General features: G+C 28.7%; 2 protein-coding genes across 3 annotated transcripts in view; both read left to right on the top strand.

Moving 5' to 3' along the window:
- Positions 1-13,079, top strand: part of LOC109595758 (tyrosine kinase receptor Cad96Ca) — a 28,093-nt gene extending 15,014 nt beyond the window's left edge. For both annotated transcript variants that reach the window (XM_020011180.2, XM_020011181.2), the window contains 8 exons: positions 3,451-3,701; positions 4,190-4,837; positions 5,555-5,677; positions 5,899-6,034; positions 6,594-6,685; positions 7,165-7,410; positions 10,483-10,764; positions 12,429-13,079. In XM_020011180.2, coding sequence (XP_019866739.2) covers positions 3,451-3,701; positions 4,190-4,837; positions 5,555-5,677; positions 5,899-6,034; positions 6,594-6,685; positions 7,165-7,410; positions 10,483-10,764; positions 12,429-12,653 — 2,003 coding nt within the window. In that variant the 3' untranslated portion in view covers positions 12,654-13,079. The remainder of the gene's footprint in view (positions 1-3,450; positions 3,702-4,189; positions 4,838-5,554; positions 5,678-5,898; positions 6,035-6,593; positions 6,686-7,164; positions 7,411-10,482; positions 10,765-12,428) is intronic.
- A 10,454-nt stretch (positions 13,080-23,533) lies between these two features.
- The window catches only part of LOC109595741 (tachykinin-like peptides receptor 86C), a 66,707-nt gene continuing 66,383 nt past the window's right edge, over positions 23,534-23,857 (top strand). The window contains exon 1 of the mRNA XM_049964640.1: positions 23,534-23,548. Within this exon, the coding sequence (XP_049820597.1) occupies positions 23,534-23,548 (15 nt within the window). The remainder of the gene's footprint in view (positions 23,549-23,857) is intronic.

Here is a 23,857-nt window from a genome sequence, read left to right as displayed (position 1 = left end):
AGACAACAGAAAGGAAACACCCAAACTTACAACATGCCACATCCGCGAGTGCAACACCTGTCAATAGACTCAGTCAACACCATAAAAACGATGACCACTACTGAGACACCTTAACAGACATTCTGTATGAATACACCACGAAAAAACTAATATGTATAACAAATATACATTAAATGTCAGTGCATTAATGCACTTATTCATTAACAGTTTATGGAGAAAAGAAGTTATTTATTTTAAATTTTTAATTTTGTTAATTTTTAATGGAACCCATGTATATTTTTGGATTTTTAAATTCTACATATAATTACAAATTAAATGGCTCAACCATGTCCTGTAATGGAACCCTATGTATATTAACCCAAATTAGATTGACCAGTTTGAAAAAAAACATACGTATAATTGTTTTATTATTTTTTTAATTATATATATATATATATATATATATATATATATATATATATATATATATTATGTATTTTTTATTTAAATCAATTTATATTTAATACTATTTTAATAATTTTATTAATTTTTTAATTAAATAAAATAGTTATTTTTAAGTTACATGAATTTATATTTACTAGTTTAATTAAATAAAACAGTTATTATAAATTTAAATCAATTTCTGTTAAATAAAAATAATATTTAATTAAGTTAAATCAATTTAAATTTAATTTTTAATTGTTTTATTAATTTTTTAACTAAACAAAACAATTGTTTTAAATTTAAATCAATTTATATGAAATATTTAATATTTTTCATGGAATTAAGTAAGTTTTATAAATTTGTACAAAGTAGAGTACAAAGTACAAAAGTACGAAGTTTATTATCACATTATTTCTTCGGTTTCGAAGTTATGTGTAACCGTTTCGAAGCTAATAAAAAAATACTTTAGCCTCAAATAACAGTAAAATTTCATAATAACACCTATTTGCATTAATGTGTATTACCTACTGCGTATCATTAACAAACACACTGGGTTATTGATCCATTCGACAGAAGCAAACCTTGTGGTTAACTGCCAGCACCAAAGGGGTATGCGTATAAAATAAACCACAAAAAAGAACCATTAACCGAGGAATCATAAAATCTAAGTTAGTCCGTTTGCCATCTGTTCAGTGACTGGTTTCAAAAAGATCTCACTGCGTATTTTTTTTGTGTGCTGGGGACAAATGGTGGGCAAGAATGTTGGAAACGAACCAGAAAAATACATTTAGCTATATTTTTTTATGTTTTGAAATTGTCTTTGTACCGGCTAATCTGGCGTGCCTTAAGTTTGAAACTATTAAGACTGCTGGGATAAGATGACGTTCAAAATTACTCTGTTTCTGGCAATAATGTTAGTTAATTAGAATATCAATAATCTCATGGGGGACGTGCTTAATGTTGGTTATAAATTCTATATGATGATAAGTCACGGTTTTATTGTTATGGATTATTAATAATCTCGAGGCACTTTAGGGTACACATTGCGTTTCATTAGGGAGTTTTATAATCACCGCTTATAATAATGAAATATTGCTTGCTCGAAATTAAAACAATTAGTCTTCAATGAATTATATTTTAGTCGTTGAATGGGGAAGGTAACATAAAGTGAACGAGATAAATAATAAAAACTAATTCAATCCTTTACTCCATTCAGTATTTTGCAATTTAATTCTTTGAAATCCTGAGATTTTTATTCAGGTCGAATGTAAAGATTTGCGTCTTATTTCGTTCGCTTTTTTTAATCCCTACAATAGTTCAAAACAAACAATATTCTGGATACTATGTATTCAATATAAATAAACATGAAATAACAAAACAATAAAACACATTCATTAAAATTATTTTAGATAACCATTATTTAAAAAATATAAACAATTTTTTATAATACATGATATATTTTAAGGTTTTTAGTTTTAGTTTATTTTTTTAATTGAGAAAAAAGATAAGTGAACATTTATGGTAGTTACATATTGTCCTTCTTTTGTCATTGAGATTACTATCTCAATATCTCTCTTTCTGAAATATTGTTTCTGAAAGCAATTAGTTACATAAATACATCTTCTCCTCTATCTGTACTGTTTACTAAAGTAAAGCAACAAACATATTTTTAATATAAACATAAACAGGATGTTATCAAGGAATCATATTTTTGTCAGATAGTGTACCTTATAACTTAATTTATATAACAAATATTCACATTTGGATGTGTCTGTCAGTACCATTAGACGTAGGCTAAGGCAAAATAATTCACATGGTAGAAGACTCGCCAAAAAACCCTTGATTTCAAGAAAAATTAGAGTTGCCAAACTCCAGTTTGCATGAGAGTACTTGTTTTCTGATGAAACATCTATGTTAAGTTCTTCTTTGAATTTAGCATCCACATCACGAATTTCCCAGAAAATTGCATATTAATAAGGATTATCTTTAATTATGCCACTGTGCGGTTAGTCATTATCTCTATAGTATCAAATCTATCATCTCTTATACAAAAAATATTTCCCTGAGGGCTTTCCTGAGTAAATGCTCTTTATTGAATTACTTTTATTACGTTTGGGTACGTTACTGACATTTATAATACGAAGAAATACGCGATACACATAATTATTACGTTTTTATTTTTAACGTCTTCAAAAATCCAACCTCATGCATAATATTAATAAAACTTTCCCGTGCAAAATTAATTTAATAATTTGGCTCAACGTAAACTCAAATCGATACAAAAATAAATAAACATTGAGGCAAAACACGCTCACATAAAAATACAATAAAAAAAGTAAAAGATTGGCTGAACTTTCGAAATGAAACTGACATTTTTTTAATATTACGAACATCCATTCAGCACAAACAACGACAGTGAAAGCATTTTTACCAGAATAATAATTAAATACCTCGCCATAGGCAGATCCGGCCTTGGAATTCCTGACGTCACGATCGAACATATCCTGAAACGGTGTCTGTATCGTTTTCATGTGGAACTGTGACGGAATTTCCATATTCTTATGTAAAGTGTCTCGGAACCGTGATGTTTATACAATGGCGATTTTATAAGACATAATGAGTAAATCAAATATTGCCAAATATGAGTTAACGGTTTTTAATATTTTTAATGTTATATTATTGAAGACGTTTTTAAGCTAACTGTATTTTACCTTTATTATTTAATTTTTAAATTAAAATATTAAAAATCTATTTGGGTCTCCACCTTTATTTATTTAGAGATTTTTAACAAAAATATTAAATTAAAGGAATGGTTAATAAAGCAGTATTAAATAGTTGTAGTTAATTAGCTGGCGTTTAGATGTTGAGATTGAACTAGGACATACATTTACAGAAAATTCTAGATCAAATTAAATTTGACAACTTTGATAATTTAATGTTCTTCTACCACAAAGTCAGTTATAGTAAGTTATATAATTATATGTGCAATAAATTTACAGCTGAGTAACATGTACTTAATAATTGTAGTGAACAGTCAGTTTGGGGAGAACACCCCCCCGACAATGTGGATCGAACCCCGGACGTGGAATGTGGCCGAGGACGAGGTGATTGGAAGCAAGGTAGCCCAGGTCCAGGCGGACGACAGTGACAACGACACCCTCGTCTACAGTCTGGAACTGATTGCGTACAGGGATCCGAAGAGGGCTAGACCAGGACTACCCTTCAGGATCGATCCTCACACAGGTGTCGTGAAGCTCAACGAATCTTTGGAAGGAAGGGTTAGTAACCGAGAGCGGTTGCGACATCTGTTTTCATATCTGACAATGAGATTTATTTGAGAAGTTTAATTAAGTTTTGTTTTACTGATTTATCTCATTTCAGTGAGTAATTGAAATAGTGGAAACTTCTTTATTATATTTTAAATATAATTAGAATATTCAATTTTTATTATCTGGATAAAAATGAAGTTTAAATTACTCTCAGTTAAAATATATCATTTATTAAACCTAGGTACATTATCTGAAACGATTTATCAGTAAATGATTCGAAATTTACCATAATACAGATGTAGGTTAATGCACTTTCTCTGGGAAATGCGTCGAATTATTACTTTCTCTTGTTCAATAAATCTTATTTTCTATAGATTTTAGAACAGAGTGGAACTAACGTTAAGAATACTTATCTACTATTTATTTCGTAATTAATTAATTAACTAATGTGTGTTACCTTTCTTTTGTGAGTCATTTCACTTATTTTTTAATTTTAGGCTGGCGAGGAAATAAAGTTGTACGTCATAGGATCGGATGGCCACATACCTTCTAAGATAGAAGTCTACGCAAAAATAGGAAAATCATCGAGTTCCTTCTCCAATGGCAACGTTCCCGCATTCCATCCACCCAATCCCTTCACCTTCTCTCGCCCAGATTTATCATTCGCCAATAATCCTCCCCCAAACATAGCCAACAACCCACCCGGTGCGATTTTCAACAAAAGTCCAATAAATTATTTCCCACTCACCAACACAAACTCAAACAGACCGCGATTCCAACAGAAAACTTATCCGGAGCCACCACCACCACCTCCAAGAGTTCCAGACAAAGTCGAAAAACCAATCCAAGATAAAACGACTCATTTGACTAGATTAAAACCGGTGGAGTCGAAACCAACCGAAGAACAGAATAAGACTGAATTCACAACCATCAATCCAGGGAACAAAACCCAAATACCCATAGAAGATGAAAGGAAGAACGAAATACTGCCCTTCGATCAACCGGTGACTTCTCCGCCGGAACTGACGGCCACTTTAGTTCCTATAGTTTCGGTCTGTGCGGTGTTCCTCACCGTGGGAATATTCGCCATAGTGTTCAGGAAAAAGATATGCCTCCTTAAATCCGACGATTCTAAAGATGATATGGTAAATATCTTATGTTAATATTTATAAAATAAGCCAATGATATTTCTAATATCTTGTTATATTGTTACAAAACCAATTACAACCATTCAGCCCATTGGTAAATTTGAATGTAAATCTTTAATATTAAATTATTTTCAGTGATAATATTAATGAATTGGGACCATTAATTAACATTTATTGCCCGTGTTAATATAAATTCGTTAATATGAACAAAATTTGCATGTAAAATTATTAATCAATAATACTAAATATGTACAATTATTATCAAATAATTTGACTTCCATTCCATTTTACACGATTTATCTTGGAAAATTATTTGTGCATGTTTTTTCGTTAATATACTGGTTTTACATTTACGACTGCATAAGAAATATGTTTATCTACTTTATGGTTGCAACATCAAGACAGCATGGAAGCTTTAGTATATCAGACGCTATTCAATCGGTAGATTGGGGAAATCCTTTTTATACACTTCAAGTTTACTTCGGTAGAATAAAACTACCTGGTCGGTCTTTTATGCTTTTACCTTTTTCCGAAATAAATCTTACAGCAGATTTCACTACGCGTCGGATATTTTATAATAAAAACGGTTGGAATAAAATTCTTTGTGGCCTAAGAACAGATGTTTCCGATTGTACTGCCTGTTATTATCGCAGGAATGAATTAATTTAAGGTATGCAGTGGGTGGTTTAATTATTACGGAATTTAATGTTCCAGCGGAAGGAATCGTCGGGCGGCATTGTGCTGCAGGAGGATCCGACTTTGGCCCTGCAACAATGGAGGCCGAGGGCTTTTAGTAATCGGTACGAACCGTGGGCCACCGAATTAAATCATCCACAGGTAAATATTTATAAAATCTCATCTCCTGATAATTTGGTACTTTCTAAGAACCTGCTTAAAATATTTTTCATAACCTTCAGAGGTTTTTATTAATATGTGACGTAGTTACAAAACCACATTTTATGAATTTATAAGGTTGTGTGAATAAATCAAATAATTTCTCAACTTCTCTAACATTATTGTAAGAATATTGCGTCATATAAATAACAAATATTTTCCAGTTAATCAGTCAAATATCGTCGGGTGTCAAAAGTCCAGACCGATGGGAATTTCCAAGGCACCGGTTGAAGTTCTTCAATATATTGGGCGAAGGCGCATTCGGACAAGTTTGGAAGTGTGAAGCACTGGATCTGGAGGGTGAGCTAAATAGTTTCCTATATCCACTCCGTCTACATTACTGCCAAAGAACCAACAAGAACAATACTAAGATAAAGTTTACGACAAGACGTGAATGAAATAATTATTTGTTTTCTAGATCACTGTGCAGCAAATTAATTTTTTTATATTAAATTACACGAGATATATACTGGTAATGAATTTGATTTATCATGTAATTTTAAATATACAAAAATTATTAATGTTTAGAATATTTAATATTCCAAAAACATCTTAAATTTAGTTATGTGAATGAAAGAGAAGAGACAAACTACATAAATCTCTACAGCAATTAACTAAATAAAATAATTATACTTCATAACGAATGATTACGTAAATGGGTTAATTAAAAAACATTTTTTTACATAATAACATTGAAAAATTAATTAAAAGCAGCTTTATATATGAAGCTGCTGTTGACGTACGAGCTCGTTAGGATTGAACAATTTTTATTATAAATAGAAGATTATTAAAACAAGTGCTTCATTTCATAACACAATTGTGTAACACGTTTTACGAATACTGATTAATATGTTTTCAGGAAAAGATTCCGGGGTTTCAATTGTCGCAGTGAAAACCTTAAAAGAAAATGCCAATGAAAAGGAACGATCAGATTTACTCTCTGAACTACAGGTAAACACTGAATATATATTATAAAGTAAATCAAAATATTTTCCAATGTATTTGACTTTCCAATTACATTTTATTGATATCAATGGTTCAAATATTGAAAATTTCAATAATTATTAATTAAATTTGATTACAATATATGATAGCAGTATAATTAATTTATATTAGCAAATTTCAACTACATTAAATAAAATATACTTGATCCAATTTAAAATGGAATTAAATGTTTGTTTTAACAATTAAATTTTTTCATATTAATTACAACAACGAAAGTTTGTGCCATATTTAATGCTTATTAGAGCTTTCCTATTTTATAATTGTTTTGTAAGTTATCTATTAATTTATTACTATTTATTCATTTTATTATACATAAACACACAAAAGTTGGGAAATCCTAAAATTGAATTGTTTATCTCCTGTATAAGTTAATTAATAAAATTTAATAACTTTATACTAATTTAAAAATGGTTTGATTTTATCAGGTTATGAAAATGTTAGAGCCTCATACAAACGTGGTGCGTCTTTTGGCGTGTTGCACCGAAAAGGAACCGATATTCCTGATCATGGAGTACGTTAGCAGAGGCAAACTACAAAGTTACTTGAGAAGTTCACGTGCTGAACGTCACTACAACAACATGCACGGCCACAGCAAGTCCTTAACGTCCCGTGATCTGACTTCCTTCGTATACCAAATCGCCAAGGGAATGGAATTCCTTTCATCCAATGGAGTGAGTATATTGAAAATATTTTCTTACATTATTATTAAAAATATCTGATTTTTTTTATCCGTAAAGGAGAAGCATTATTTCTAAAAATGTGGCAACAGCAGGGAGATGAAACAATATACATATATATTATTAAGATTTACAAATACACAATAACATTTTATCAGTTTGGTAGCTATCTATTTTTGTCTAAATTGTCTATTTATAAATCTATAGCTGCTCGACTATACTGATATACATACATATACTTTAAATACTCAATTACAACAGGGCATCATTGTAGAGCAAGCAAATTACATTAGTCCTTCTAATTTTGTGTGTTACTATATTTAAACAGCTTCATTAATTTCCATCAGAGGACATATGTAACTCTCGCTAAAATGAAAATTAACGGGTTCAGATTCTCAGTAGAAGAGTTTATTTTCATTAGAATCCGATCCAGAATGAATTATTTGAAAAGTGTAGATGGATTTATGAGTGGAATTGCTGCTGCTTTAAAATGAAATAAGATTTGCTACGTATAGTTTACTTATTTGACATATATATGAATGTTAGCAATATACAGCCAATAAATCTCTGTAAATAGTATACTTTCTTCAAAGTTTGTGAAAAATGTAAAAGTTTACTTTTACTTTTATCAGTATTAGAGTTAAATACACAATACTAATTGCGTGCTTAATAAAAACATAAAAAATTCTATTTCAATAGAAGTTAGTTAGTCTCAAGTGAACAAACTTTGTCAAGTTTTAGCTCGATTTAGATGATAAATAGCCTGAACTCCTAAAAAAGATAATGCTAGACATCTGGAGCTTGCAATAATATTTTGGATCTTTTCTGTAGGATTAAAAGAAAGAAGCGAGAGGTCACTGCACGAAAATTTCCTTTTCTAATAACCGACAAATGAGCTCTTTTATTGTTTGTGACAGCACTAAATGATCGTCTAGACATTAAAAGATTATGCTAAGGAAAAGGAAATTTTAGCTATAACCCTTATATATTTATCATTTATTCTATTTATATATATTTATGACAACTTATAAGATATATGTTTTGTTTGTTATTACGTATTATATGTCCCAAATGTAAATAAAACCGTTTCTCAATTTTTACCCAGTAACTTTTTCGCTTTTCTTTGTGCAATATGACAATAACTATTTAATCATAACTTTGGCAATAGAACATATATTATATTGCTTATTTTATTTTTCAATATTTTATTTTAATGAATTAAAATATAAATTTATTGAAATTGTAAATTATTTTATTAATCAAAATCAAACATATTATTTTTTCACCAACATGGAATTTCTGCTGCATTAAGCTTATTTAAAATTTATAATTTTAAAATTAAAACCATACATTTCCAATAATATGTACTGTTTGATACAAAAATGTAACAATATAATATAATTTATTCAAATAAAACAAACCAAAAAATTAAATAATCTTTTCAAAACCTAATATTATATTCTTGATGAATGTATTTTATATAATAGTGATTAAATTTCACAATAAAAAGTTGTATATCATACATACAGTAGTGGACATTAGTATAGCACGTTTTAAAATTTTGATGGCACGCACAAAGTTATCTTTTTTAATAGAAATGAATTAAAAATTATTAATCTACACTTAATTTATTATTGATAAATAAAATATTGTTTAAAGAAGAATTGCTTTTATTTGTTTATTTAATTACACTTACGTATAGTTTCACCAAGCTAACATTTCGAATGAAATTTTATTGTGGCACCTTACCTATTTAAAAAAGAATTTTTATGACTTTCTGTCACGAACATCAAAATAGGTTCGCCAATACCTATAATTCTCATTTTGTTGGGTCTCCTATGCAACTGATTAATTTAATTATTCTTTAAAAATTTACCTTTTTTTTCAATTGACAAAATTATAAGAACTTTTTACTTTATGGTTTCTCATTGCTCTATGTGAACATAAATCGAATATTTACTAGTGATATTTTGCTTATTATAATTATTGGTAGAAGTGAAACTGTAAAAAATTCGGAGTTACTAAGACCGGGAGAAACAAGAAGAAATGGTTAACAGTTTAGGGTTAAATAATCATTTTTCATATTTTTAAAAAATTAGAAAAACTGCCCAAGTGGTAATTACGGAAAAAAATTGTCCAATCAATCCAATCTTATCGTCAAACGAAATTAAATCCTACCTGGACGAAATGAGATGATGAAATTAGTTCAAGGACTATTAGAAGATGGAGAGTGGATTGGTTAAAAAATCAAAGCATCGATGTTTTGTCTTTTCCGATCCAATCTCCAGACATCAACCCTATAGACTCGTACGTTCGGAAATGCTCTGCCATGGAGAAATGCGAAAATTATAAACCAAAATGGGTATTATACAAAGTGTTATGTTAAATCAAAAGCACAGATTTAATCATTAAAAATTTCTTTCAAAATTTATGTTGCATATACACTTCTGGACAAAAGTTTGGAAGCCTTAAAATTCAATATTTTATTACTCTATTCTAATAAAATTACTGTTCTATCTCCTGTGTAATGGACTAATAAAAATCTTTCTAATCATTGTATTTACTTTTATATTATAGATATTATAAAGTAAAATAAAATTTTATACAAAATTAAACTTTTTTATTTGAGCTTGTTTGGAAACTTTATTAAACAATTTAATTTTCGAATAATAAACCAAAAATAAGTAAAAGCATTAATATTTTGTTACATAACCATCAGCTAGTATTTCCTGGTAAATTCTACAAGTATTTTTTGCCATTTTATTTGAAGTCTTTTCGGTAGCTCTGTTACTGTTTGCTATTTTAAACAATTCCATCCTAGGATTTCCAAACTTTTGTCCAGGAGTATATTTATGTTCAGCACAAATCAGAAAAATATATGTAACATTTTATAAAATAAGAAAACAGTAGATTTTATAAACCAACAATAGTAAATTAATATTTTTTTAATAATTCACGTTAAATAAAAGAGTTATATCTAATATTTAACATTTTAAAAAAATCCTATAATAACGTATATTATTAATATCCAAGTAATTAAAATTAATGTGTGACTATTAATTCCAGATAATCCATAGGGATCTCGCGGCGCGCAACATATTAATCACGGAAGACCATGTGTGCAAAGTGGCAGACTTTGGATTTGCCCGTGATGTTTGCGAGGCGCACGTATACGAAAGGAAGAGCGAGGGTCGACTGCCCATACGATGGATGGCGCCTGAATCCTTGTACGATAACATATTTTCCGTAAAATCGGACGTCTGGAGTTTCGGCGTCCTCATATGGGAAATTGTGACCTTAGGCAGCACTCCGTATCCAGGATTGTCGGCGCAAGAAGTGATGCGAAAGGTAAACGTTTTCTCCAACAGCTTTTCGTAACACAACAAAGAGACTTTGTTTACGTTTGTTCGCTAGAAGTTGTGAAATAAAATACTAAACTTTCATAGATCCACAATTATAGAAATTCGATATTCGATAAGTCTAAGGACGCGTTGAAATGTCGTCCTACACGTGCCAAAAGTGTCCTCTGGATAAACAAGTATTTAAAGCGATTACGTTACACTGGCATATCGTGTGACCGCAATCTACTGACATAAATATATCCTTACCCAGTGTTCCCATCAAACAGATAAAAAGCGTAGCAGACGTTTTACTATATTTATCGATACGTTATTTATGTAAATGGACCGACGAAATTTGCGCCTTCCACTCCCGTATTTATTTACACCGCAACAAATAATAAAAAAAAGAATGAAAAATAAAACGAAACCCAGTCTTAGAGACGTGATAGAATTTATTTTAGAATTGTATTTTTTTCTGGCGGAAGCCGAGTTGTCCGCATTTTGTCTCACGGTCTACATGCTTTAATTAATGCTGTGGGTTTTGTACGGATTAATTAAAAATAATCTTCATAATGTGTTTTTTGTGAGGAAATTACTTCAGACAATGGACGTTTAATTAATTTAAGGTAGAACTATGAGCATTAATTTTTAAAAATGCAGTGATAACTTTGTCATTATACAAGACAATATAATGCAAGATTTTGCGAAGATGATTAAAATATATTTTTCAAAATTGGGTGTGTTTTGACTGGAATTCCAAATATAAATTTTATTTACTAGTCATAAATAGTGGAATGATGTTATTCAGTAAACTAGGATAGAACAATTCTAGTTCTATTTTGAGTGGAAGTAATTATCGCTTAAAAATTTAATTAATGTAAATGTCAATTACATGATCAATACGAAAAGTTCTACTCAATGAAGTATTGTACATTGAATTATATTTGGATTATTCGTATTATATTATATTTAAAAAAAAACTGTTCTACTATTATAACTATATCTATTAATTTAGAAATAAACGAGATTCTAAAAATATCTTTTGTTGTGTAAATATTGACCTTTAATACTTATTTTTGTAAGAACGTAGAGTTTTAATATTTAAAACCTTAAATGAATTAACTCATCCCATCACAAACTAGAAAACAAAAATATTTTTCAAATGAGAGTACAAGATCATTCTTTCCTTTAAAATTGATATCATAAATAATTATAGTTTCACTAAACAATTCTTTTTTATTTCATTTTGAAGAAATCATTGCTCACAACATTTAAAAAAAGTTATTAATATAGTTGAAATTGTATTTTATAAATCACATTTATCTTAGCTTAATTCTTAAAAAATCAGGAACAAAAAATATACAAAGTGTATCTACGCTTTCAATAATGAAGAAAATCTTTTCAAAAGTTTCTCTTGTGGAGAATACGGCCCTTGAAATTTAAATTTAGAAATTTTAATTTTTCATATTATTTATGTATATCATATGTATTTTTTCTGGGATAAAATTTTTTAAAAAAATTATTTAGATTTTCTTCATCCTTGAACGTTTTCTAAGTACTCTCAAATTTTGGCAACCTATTTTAGAAACATCTTCTGTAACACAAAATTTTCTTAAAACGTGTTTTAATTCAACACCAAAAATCTCACATTAATTCTTAATTTTTATTTAGGTGCGAGACGGATATCGTTTGGACAAACCGGAGCACTGCAGACGTGAGTTGTACAACATCATGTATTACTGTTGGGACAAAGACCCAAAACAAAGGCCCACGTTTCCGGAATGCATTGAACTCCTTGAGAAACTGCTCGTCACCGAGACAGACTACATCGAACTGGAAAGGTTTCCGGATCATTCCTACTACAACATGATGAGTCTGAGCGGAGAGAAATTGTGAAAATTACTTTATAGGACTGTATAAAATGTTTTAAGTAATTATTTATTTTATTGTTATCCTTAAGGAATGAGTCTAGTGATATGAGATGTATAGTCAAGACATGTGACTCTAAATTGTTTTGCGTAATTTAGTTTAATATGATTTAATGAAAACGCTCACTCCCAGTGGTTGTTAAGAAAGAACAATAACCAAAGTCAATTATTTGTCGAAAACTACCAAAAATAATAGCAATAATATTATGTTTTTAAGGTAGATTTGGTTTGTTCAAGTAATTGTACATAATACTTACTTTCATCATGTACCTATAACATATTTTAACATTTGTATTTTAATTTATAATATTGTTTCATTAGTATTTTAAGTGCAATAAAACTGTATATACTAGTATTTAAATTTGTATTGAAATAAATGTGATCCTTTATACAAGCTGTGTTTTAATAATGTTTTTGCCATACCTGTATAAAATTATAAATGTACGTAATCAAATAAAATTAAAATCAAATTATTGATATTTCTGTTAATTAATGTACTCAACAACAGATAAATCTTGTTACCCTTTATACATTTTCAAGCCGAAAAGATTTAATTAATTAATCTCCGCCGAATCAGAACTGTCACTTTATGTCTTTTAAGGGCGTTGTTGACGCACCATTAAATTTTACCTCGGGACGTATTTAATTTTTTTGTCATGTTTTCAAGCATGATTTATTAAAACTTCTCTTATAAAAAATTTAGGCTACGATTGGCAATTAATTAAACCATTATGGATAATTTTAATTGATTCATACAATTGATATATATGGAAATTAAACTTTAAAATTTTTATATATTATACCCAATATTTGTAAGGGAAACAATAAATAAGGAAATATGAACTAAACTATATTAAAGTTTACTATACAAATTCTGTACCACTCTATATTTCCTAGATTGAAAGTTATATAATTCGAATTTTCAACTGCACTAAAACTTATAATTATTACGTTAAACTTCAGAAATCTCAAATTACTTTTTAAACATTTGTTTCGATCTATTAGCTGTCACGGCACAAGAATTTGATCTGACAACATGTTGTATGTATAAAAGTTCAAATTTCAAATTAAAGTGCGTTAATTTGTAAGTGAAACCTTTAATGATACAAACAGTGATAAAAACCTTATATATTGCATTGAAAAAAGTACCAGCATATCTGCTCTCCCTTTTAACGGTTTACACTCGATTTTAATTAATTTGTTTAACGCGTGGTGACATCTTTAAATGAATGCTTTCGTGCGGGTACATAAAAATTGAACATATATGCTGAAACAAAAAATTTGTTAAAAAGAAAATTCAGAAAAATATGCTCAGTGACATAAAAACAGAGCCTTGATTTCATTGGTTTTTAATGTGCAATTTGGAATGAGAGAGAAGGAGACCTTCATGTCAAAGAATAAATCCACGTTATTTGTTAAGTTCTGGCATACTAGACTCTACATCTGCGACCTGTGAAATTCATGCAACAGATATCGATAACAATTATTTATGGAATTTAGTACCAAATTTTAGAAATTTAGACAACACTAGGCCATACAGGCAATACCCAAATTGAGCGTCTGCCCTTATTAGCTTTGTCGCCTGAACTGAATCATTAATTCCTCACCAGCCCCGTGCTCATACATCTTCCAGAATTATGGAACGCTTTTGAGGAAACTAATCTGGATGATCAGATAAGAAGTACGTAGGGTACAATCTGTAGTAGAAAGTAGAGGCGGAATTACTCGATTTTAAAAAAATGGTGTTTTTTGATTTTATATGTGGGAAGAAACTGTTCAACATTAATTAAAAATAAATCATTAAGTTGAATACTTGTCCTTAAGTGTGTTTAATATAATAATTTTTTTAAAAGAGTGACGAACCCATAAAATTTAATTGGATCGATTAATCCGAATTATTCACGTTGAGCTTCTAATAAATTAAAGTACTTGAAATTAAGATATATCAATTCAGTTGAATTATCACGCAATCAGAAAATCAAAGATCCAAATTAAAATGTAGTAAATGGCTTGAAACAACGGCACGCACATCTGAAATTAACAATCAACATCATGATTCTTAAAGCCATTAGATGGTGGTTGTTCGAATTGTCCCTCGCACAAATCAGCAAACGTACCCTTACCCCTTCACCATTTGAAGCTCTTATTCAATTTTCCGTAAAGGCAAACTTAAACGAGTCGTTCAGAAAAAATAAACACACTTTCTGGTGCGTAAACAATTTTCCAACAAAAGAACCCATTTTTTATTGAAATTTTCTTACGCGACTCTAAAATGAATCAATTTAAAGGGTCCATTAATCCTATTTAAAAAACAAATAGGTTGAAATAAAACGGAAATGATGAAGATTAATTATAAAGTGCAGTTGTCAGTGGTACAATTATTCTTTTATTTTATTACTGGAAATTGATTTTTGTAAATAGAGTCATCAAATATTAAATGGCAATAGCGAGATAAGGCAGAAAGGAAGCGCGAAAATACTATTGTTTATGAATGCCTCTAAAACGGTATCCACTGAAATACTGAAGTGTATTTTCAGTTGCTTAATATTTTAATCTGTACATAAAATACAGTTTATTAAAAATTTTAATGAATATTTAAATCTCATGATGATAAATATTAAAAATTTATTTATATTGGATTCATAGATTACTAAATTAGACATCTAGGTACATTATGTGAAATTTTGGTTATACAGTAGTGACCATAAATATTATTAACTTGAATTTACAGTGAATTAAAAAATAATTTAACTTATAAATTATAAAATAACATAACTAAATATAAATGAACACACTGTATTACACATTTTAATGAATGTTTAATGTTTTTTTACTATTTATCGTATTTCTGGATACCCGTTAAACGATGCAATTTAGTATTAAAATTAAATTTTTTAAAAATATTTTTATTATTATAGAAAGGCACTAACTAAGTAATTGGGATGATCTAAGGCAGATCATCACAACATGTCAAATAGACACACGGGTGAGTGTTACAAGCAGATGGAGACTACAATGAATATAATGACATAAAAGAAAGACATTCAGGCAGGAAGTAGGATAATATTATTATATTTATAATAAATATGGCATAATTATTATTATAAATAACATAATAATAAATATTTGGATATTTGGTTTTATTATTCTAATTTTTGAAGAGGTTGTGACATCATTTTACAATATATTTTTTATTTAATTAGTAATTTATTGATTCATTATATTTTTACATCAGTTATTTTGTTTTATTGGAATCATTTAAAAATATTTAAGTGCTCCCTGTACACATTGACTGTGTTTATATTAAAAATATTAACTGTACTATTATTATTAAAAAAAATTGGAGAAACTAGCCAAGAGGCATAGCAAATTGAATGTCAAAAAACAATCCAATTATATCATCAATTGAAATTAAACCCAATCTGAAGGAAATGGAAATGAGGCGACAATTTGCTTCCACATGTTGAAGAAATGATAAATATGGAAATGCGATAAATGAAAAGGATACCCATAAACTTCAGATTAATATCTCTATTAGTTTTTCATAAATCTATAATAACTCAGTTAGATTGATTACTTTGTATACCTTATTAAAAACTAACAACACATAAAAAACATTACACTAACATTAATATATCCAAAAGTTTTTAAAATTAATTTTTGCATTTTAATCTTAATAATGAACCCAATTAATAACTTTTAATGGAAAAAGAAGTAAATTAAAAAAGTAAGAAAAAGAATTGATTTTACGCAATTAATCAATCAATCATTCAAAATTTTAATAAAACCTTCCAAAATGATAATTGAAATCCATCAGTTCTTTCAAGTCCTGAAATTCACCCACACAATCTGCGGACCGCATCGGAACGTTCCGCGAACGCAACCCCTGAAGAATGTCAGCCAGAGGACAACTCCTTGTCGTTCATGCGCTCTCCCCATTCATTCACCCTTAAGCACGGCCGCTCCGAAATGCACAAGCTCCGTCAGTCGTCCGATGCTCTTCTTCATCCGAGCCGCTTTCACGAAACGTTCAACGCGTCCAGCTAAACACGCCGATAACACGGGAACAAACTGTTGCATGTTTCGTTCACGGGATACTGGAAACTTTCTTGAGGATAATCAGTGCTTTCTTAATTAGCAGTGTATTAAGGTGTCGAAAAAGCTTTATTCGACGGTGTAATTCAAGTAAGTTATATTTTTTATAATTGTTCATATAATTTAAAATATTTAATATTTATTTAAAATGTGAAGAAAATTAAAAGAAAAAATTTAATAAATTATAGAATATTTATTTATTATAGAAAATTACTTTAAATTTGGAAACTTTTATTTACTATTTATATTTGATTTAGAATTTTTCTTAATTTATCAAAGGATGTACAAACAAATTTTACCAGTCTATTCCTATTTGAATAATAGTTAATTTTCTTGGAAATTTAAAAACAAAGTTATTTGTTTTAAATGTAATACAAATTGGTTAATTTATATTTCAGTTGCAACAAAACATATTTTCATATGTTAATTTGAAACGAAACACTCTTTTGATACTTTACAAACTTCAAATTATACTATTGATTGTAACCTTTTTGTTGTTCAGTTGAAAAAATAAAGTAAAAAAGAATAATTGATATTATGATTTGATACAGATAAAAACAATTTGAAATTTGATTGCTAGTTAAATTCATTAATAGTTAAGTTATTTTACATAGAAACTCAACTCCCTCTTGAACGTCTTTAGTTTTAGGTTTTAATTAGTGTTATTGGAAGTTATGTTACCAACTAATAATTTCACTTTGTAGTTGTTATTTTAGCAATAATTAAATGGATTTCCATAGTTTGGTTGACAAACATACAATTAAAATCACTTGACATAGGTAAATTTGTCATGTTTAATATTGGCTGTAATAAAATTATGTTGTTACATTAAAGTTTTATTTAAATTTCATACAAGATTATATTAATAATAACATTTTTATGTAAAAAAAATTATTTATTATTAAAATTTTAACATTATAAATACGTCCCATTAAATTATATAAAATAAACAGACCATAAAAATTAAAATACTTCCACAATTAATTATAAATTTAAATATTCAACCATTTGTAGTTAGATTGTATTATGGATTGTGTCAATTAAATATTTTATTAATAGTAACAGGGTAAAACCTACATATCAGATGCATGATTTATATTGGTTACTTTAAATAAATCTAAAAACATAACACCAGCATCAAACATTAATCATTTTTCAAAATGTAATTTATTTTGTGTGTGCTCCAAGTAATATTGACATTTCTCTGATATCCTATAATTTTTAGTAAAAACCATTTGTTTGCTTTGTTCGAACATTCCCTGGACATAAGTATAAAACATTATTTATCAAACATTCCCACTTAAGATACGACATATACATTTTTTATCATTATTATTATTATTATTACTATTATTATTTATTAAATTATCGATATCTAATTTTGTGTAAATAAAATCAGGTTCAAAAATGGAACGTGACTTCTATTTGAATTAATTTTATGCAGTAGAATAAGTTGATTATTTTTGCAACGTGTTTGGAATAACTTTCAGGGGATTGAGCTTTCATAAAATTGATTTTTAATTTCGAAATGTTTTATTTTTTAATGGTACAAAATATTATTATTAAAAAAACATGTTTATTTGATTAAAAATTACCAATCTAAACCTTATGAAATATAATTATACAATTATTTGTACCACTGAATAAGAAAATCACTTTGGATTAATCCACATTTAAATTAAAATTGTTGAATGAGTACGAATATCAGTGATATTGTGTAGCGTTAATTAGAAGCCATATAGTAAAAGTTCTTACTAAATCTACAGCACGGGTTTTTTTTATTAACCGGCGACGTCTTTATTAATGACTCATTAATAATCCCTTTTGATATTCACAAGCGGGGGTGCTTCATAAAAAATAAATTAATAAATTACAGTCTACATAATATTTTTTCTTGAAGCAATCATTGTTGAACAATGGAAACAAGCATAGAGTGCATGACACTGATTAATTTAATACTTCAGCTATTTAATATTAAATTTGTAAAATGTCAATAACCAATATCAGATGAATTTAAGTAATTGTATTCCTTAAACTATCTAAGCAATTCTCATGAATTGCAATGAGAAAATTACTGACCGGGTCATTCATAAGTCTATATTAAATTACATCGTTTAATGAAGTGAGATAGATGTTAGTATGTCCCATATAAATGCCAAACGTTTCATTTATTTATACGGGATGTATTTACAACTGCTTTTGTATTCATACAGTAACAAAGTGCATTTAGTTGCATGTTAAATTATTATTTCTATTCTGTATTTATCAATACTTAACATACAATTGTTATAATTATATATAATTGTTTCATTATATTTAAGAACAAAATATTAAAATCTAACGAAAGAATAGGTTAGGTTAGGTCAATATAATTGACGAAATTACAATCAGAAAATGGAACACAAAATAGAATGTAATAAGATCATACAAAATAAAATATAATGGATCGATTTATATGTTTACGTGGAATGTATATACAACAATTTTTATGTTGATACAATGACAACCTGATTGATTTATGCCCATCAACCAATGCTGACGCCGATAGTTTACTACTTGTTTTACTACTATTTAAAATTTATGTATTATTATTATGAAAGCAATAAGATTTGTAAAGTCTTAATTTCTATAAACAGTAATAGCTATAATTATAGCAAATTAAATAAATTAAATAGAAATATGAGCTGTACTATTAGTATTACAATTAGTATTATTAGACAGAGACAATAGAAATCTGTTCCATAGTGGGAGATATACTGTCCATGTTGTTCATGCTGTCTCTGATTGTATATAAGAACTTTAGAAATTTTTATTTCATTCATATTATTGTTAGTTATAAAGTATGCTTGATAATAACAATACAATACAATAATATAATTGTCTGGTTTTGTTAGCTATTTATTATTTAAAAAAAGAATCAATTGTCAAAAGTAAAACAACAACATACAAAGAACATTTAGTTTTCCTTTATTTAGTATGTAGTAGCTTATTAATTATCTGTAATAACTTCTAATTACCTTTTTTTCATTGATTTCATTAGATTTTCAATATAATCGTTCAATATTTTTTCCACTGACTTTAAATTTCTTCGTAAAGTTCATTCAAATTTGATTTGATTTTCCGATCAATTTAATCATAAAGTTTTCAATCGGATTGAGGTCTGAATTTTGTGCTGGCCAAGACATGATACGTACTCTTTGAGAAGATGTGTGTTTCGGATCGTTAGTGTGCTGGAACTCAAATTATCTTCAGCAAATCGAAGCATATGATTCTCCAGAATGTCACGGTAAACGAAACGAACCATTATCCAGTAACCCACACCAAACCCAGAAACAAATCCCTAAACCTTATCACCTCATACACCACACTTCACAGTAGGTCTAGTTTACTTGGGAATATACCTTACATTAGTTGGTCTTCTCACCCATCAAATGCCATCAGATTTGAATAATTGGAACCGACTTTTAATAGAAAACAAAATTGTTTTCTATTGTCAATTCATATGTTTTACTTAGTTTATTTCTTGAATATTAAAAAATTTAGAGAAACTTGTCAAGTGGTAGCTATAAAAAAATATTTTTGAGTTTGAAAAACTTGAAAAAATAATGCAATCTTACCGTAAACTAAAATTAAATCCAACCTGGAGGAAATTAGTTCAAGAACTGTGAGAAGATGGTTAATGGATATAGGTTCGTTTGACACCCGGATTTCTACTAAAAATTTGGGAGTGCAATTACATTTCATGGACTACAGAACATTGGGAGCCAGTAATTTTTAGTGACGAATTATGGTTCTAGTTACGATAAACATTCTACAGGGAAAAAACTAAACAAAAAGTTGGTTATACCCATAGTGTAACATGGTGGGGGTTCAGTTATGAAATGGGGATGCTCCTTCTAACGTAGAATTCCGTATACTGATTTAAGCACATGGGTGACAATAATAAGCTTTCATATATTGAAGAAATAATGCTCTTAATAAATATGTTTCACCATACATAAATCCAAAATTGTGACGCATTGGACGCTTTAATGTTAAGTCTTTCGATGTTTTGTCTTGCTGCCTCAATCACCAGACATCATCCCTGATTTAAATGAATTCATCACAGCAATTGACTAAGCTTGAAGGAATATGGACTTGTATATTCGGAATATGTTCGAATCTATGCCCAGAGACGGGCCAAAAAGATAAAACAAAAAGGATATTATACAAAGGTTAAGATTAAATTAAAGAACTCCTTCACAATTAAACTTTCTATATTTATGTATTTATTTATATATTTATTAAATAATAAAAATGTATATATTTTTTTATATGTAGAAAAAACAATTCAGTATAATTCCTGTAATGAAAGGAAAACAATATAAAGTGCAGATTATATATATTTACAAGATTACAGTACAATTGATTGTATATCAATAAAGGAAACAAATAGTAACTCACTCAGTTGTAATTTATATGATGAAGTAAATAAAATGAAATAACATCCCGATAAATTTTGACGATGGCGACTAGCAAAACCGATATTGAAATTGTTGGACCATAAACACCGATGTTGTGTATTTTAAGCAGGGAAGTAAATTATCACTGACCTAAATGAAAAAGATATTTTTATTAAATTGCGTTGTATCAAGTATTATTATTTCGGTTGGACTCGGCGACTATCCATATTTAAAGTAGTTAAAAATTTTGTTCTGATAAAAACGTCACAGAATATAAATCAACATCATTGAACGACCCAAACATAATTTGAATAAAACACTGGCTGTGAATTTGGAAAAATATTTTTTACCCGCCACATTTCGTTTGTTGTTTCTTGTTTGTCGTTCGAGAAAATTGATATTCATTAAAAAGTCCGGGGGCAAAGCTCAGAGAATCTTAATCTGAATACATTATTTCAAAAAAAAATCTCAAGATAGTTACAAAAAAGTAATAAAATGAATCGTAAATAAGAGATTATTTTACTCTCAGGTCTAATAAGATTCATTTCTAACAGAAAAAAACTACAATATAGTTACAAAAAATTGATAGAATTGAATACTGAACAAGCTTAAAGAAGGCTAATTTGATCCCACGTCCAACAAAATCTCCCACTGTTTTTGGCAGCGTTTGGAAATTTTATAGTTAATTAAATCGCATATTTTTAAAGTGTCGAAGTAATTGATATAGGCAAACCGTTTCAATTAGAAAACTAAGTCACTGAAAAAATATAGCTAAACCGTTTTACATTAGTATGAAATTGGGGCAATTTGTTGTGCACAATTGTCTAATAAATGACGACTCCGTGCATTAAACGCGCTCATTAAGAACCCATTGTATCCCATTATCTCGCCGGTCTTCACTGTTAGTCGACCTGGCAAAACCGATATTTATGAAAATGTATCGCCAGCGTTGCGTATTTTCTATAGTTCCTCGCAATTAACCTCAAAAAGTTGAGCAAATTATCAGCCATTTTCCCAAATCCCGACGAGTTTTATCGTTCCGAAGATGTTTATCGCAACTCAAACTCAATAACGGTTTCAATATCGATGATTGTCCCGGCGAAAATTACCGCTCAAAGAAAAATCATGCGGTACACAATATCAGTTATTAAGAAAGAAAAAAAGCACACTTCATGCAATATTCCCGGCTCTCGATAAAGTACGAGCCACGGCTCAATGGTGTGATAAATTTGATGCTGAAAGCAAACTTCTGAGATTGATGGCTGACTGCTAACGTCGTTTTGCATTATTTAAATATCTGCTCAACGTGGCCTATACCGTTGGCTGAAAAAATAATTGAAAAGTTTTTAGGGTCGGTCCGTCATACAATTGAAAACGAAATGGCTGTGGTGTTTTCGGCTGATTAACCAAAAGAAAATAATTACACATGAAATGTATTCAAACAATAGCTGAAACGAAAATATCAATGCACATGCTGAATGCTGAACAATATGAACAATGTACACGTAAGTCTCTATTGACTTTTTGTGCTACAATTACAGATTTTTAATGGTTGAGTTGTTACAATTCAAATAATTAAATGTGAAAACACAAATTTTTCCAACTCCACATGCAAATTTATTCAGATTTTATTATTGAAATAGTGGCTCATTTTTTTATTTTTGAAACAAACATAATCCATTCCGCATTTTTTAGCACGTCCACTGCTTTATTCACTGAAATTTATCAATAAAGGTCTTATAAGAATTAAGTTTCTCTTTTTCAACATATTAACTTCTCTTTCATTAATCACTGGAATGTTTTTATATAGTAAAAAATACATTTGTGCAACATATTGTAAAAGTACTACTTACAACTTAAAATCTGAGGTTTATCCTTCACAGTAGTCGTTTGTTTTAATTATTCGATGGGTTTTAACGCTGTATTTTCTGTCCAGGAATTCTGAACCAGAAAAATAACTGTGGCCACGGTCAAAGCGGTGAATCTCGACCACTCTGAATATTCAAGTACTTTCCGGACCATCCTTGTTACATTATTTATTAAGTTTTTATACATTGATTGATAAATAATTATTTTCGTCTTACAAACAACTGTAAAATTAATTATAATACAAATTTCATGAAAAATTATTAAACTACCATAATATAAATTTTTATATGTAAAATTAAATTATAAATGTCAAAGGTATTACTGAATTATTGTTTTAGGTTTCTGATATGACGAAGTTTTTCATAGAATGAATGGAGTAAATCTTTGCGTCTAAGAGGTATTGGAAGCTCTACAATATTGAAGTATTCATTTTATACCACCGATGGAAATTTCTGAGGTTAGTATATCTGTCTTATCAAAATAATATAATATATCTAAACAAGTAATATAAATTATTCATAATTAAATAACTTTTGATTTCAAATAGTACAATACAATATAATTTATTTTTCCTGTGAGAAAGAACGGAATAAATATTTACAATAACTGAAGCGATGCCTACAAAATCACAACATAACAATACTCCCAAATAAATGTAGACCCAAGTGCCCTGAATCTGACACTGTTGTTATTTTTTGACGTCCGGACATTTAAAGTTTCCAAATAGAGGGAGAGACATAAAAGTGTTCCAGTTTCTTTATTCGGA

The sequence above is a fragment of the Aethina tumida genome, chromosome 3 (assembly GCF_024364675.1).
Source record: "Aethina tumida isolate Nest 87 chromosome 3, icAetTumi1.1, whole genome shotgun sequence".
NCBI classification, from domain to species: domain Eukaryota; kingdom Metazoa; phylum Arthropoda; class Insecta; order Coleoptera; family Nitidulidae; genus Aethina; species Aethina tumida.
This window is presented reverse-complemented; position numbering and strand designations above follow the sequence as displayed.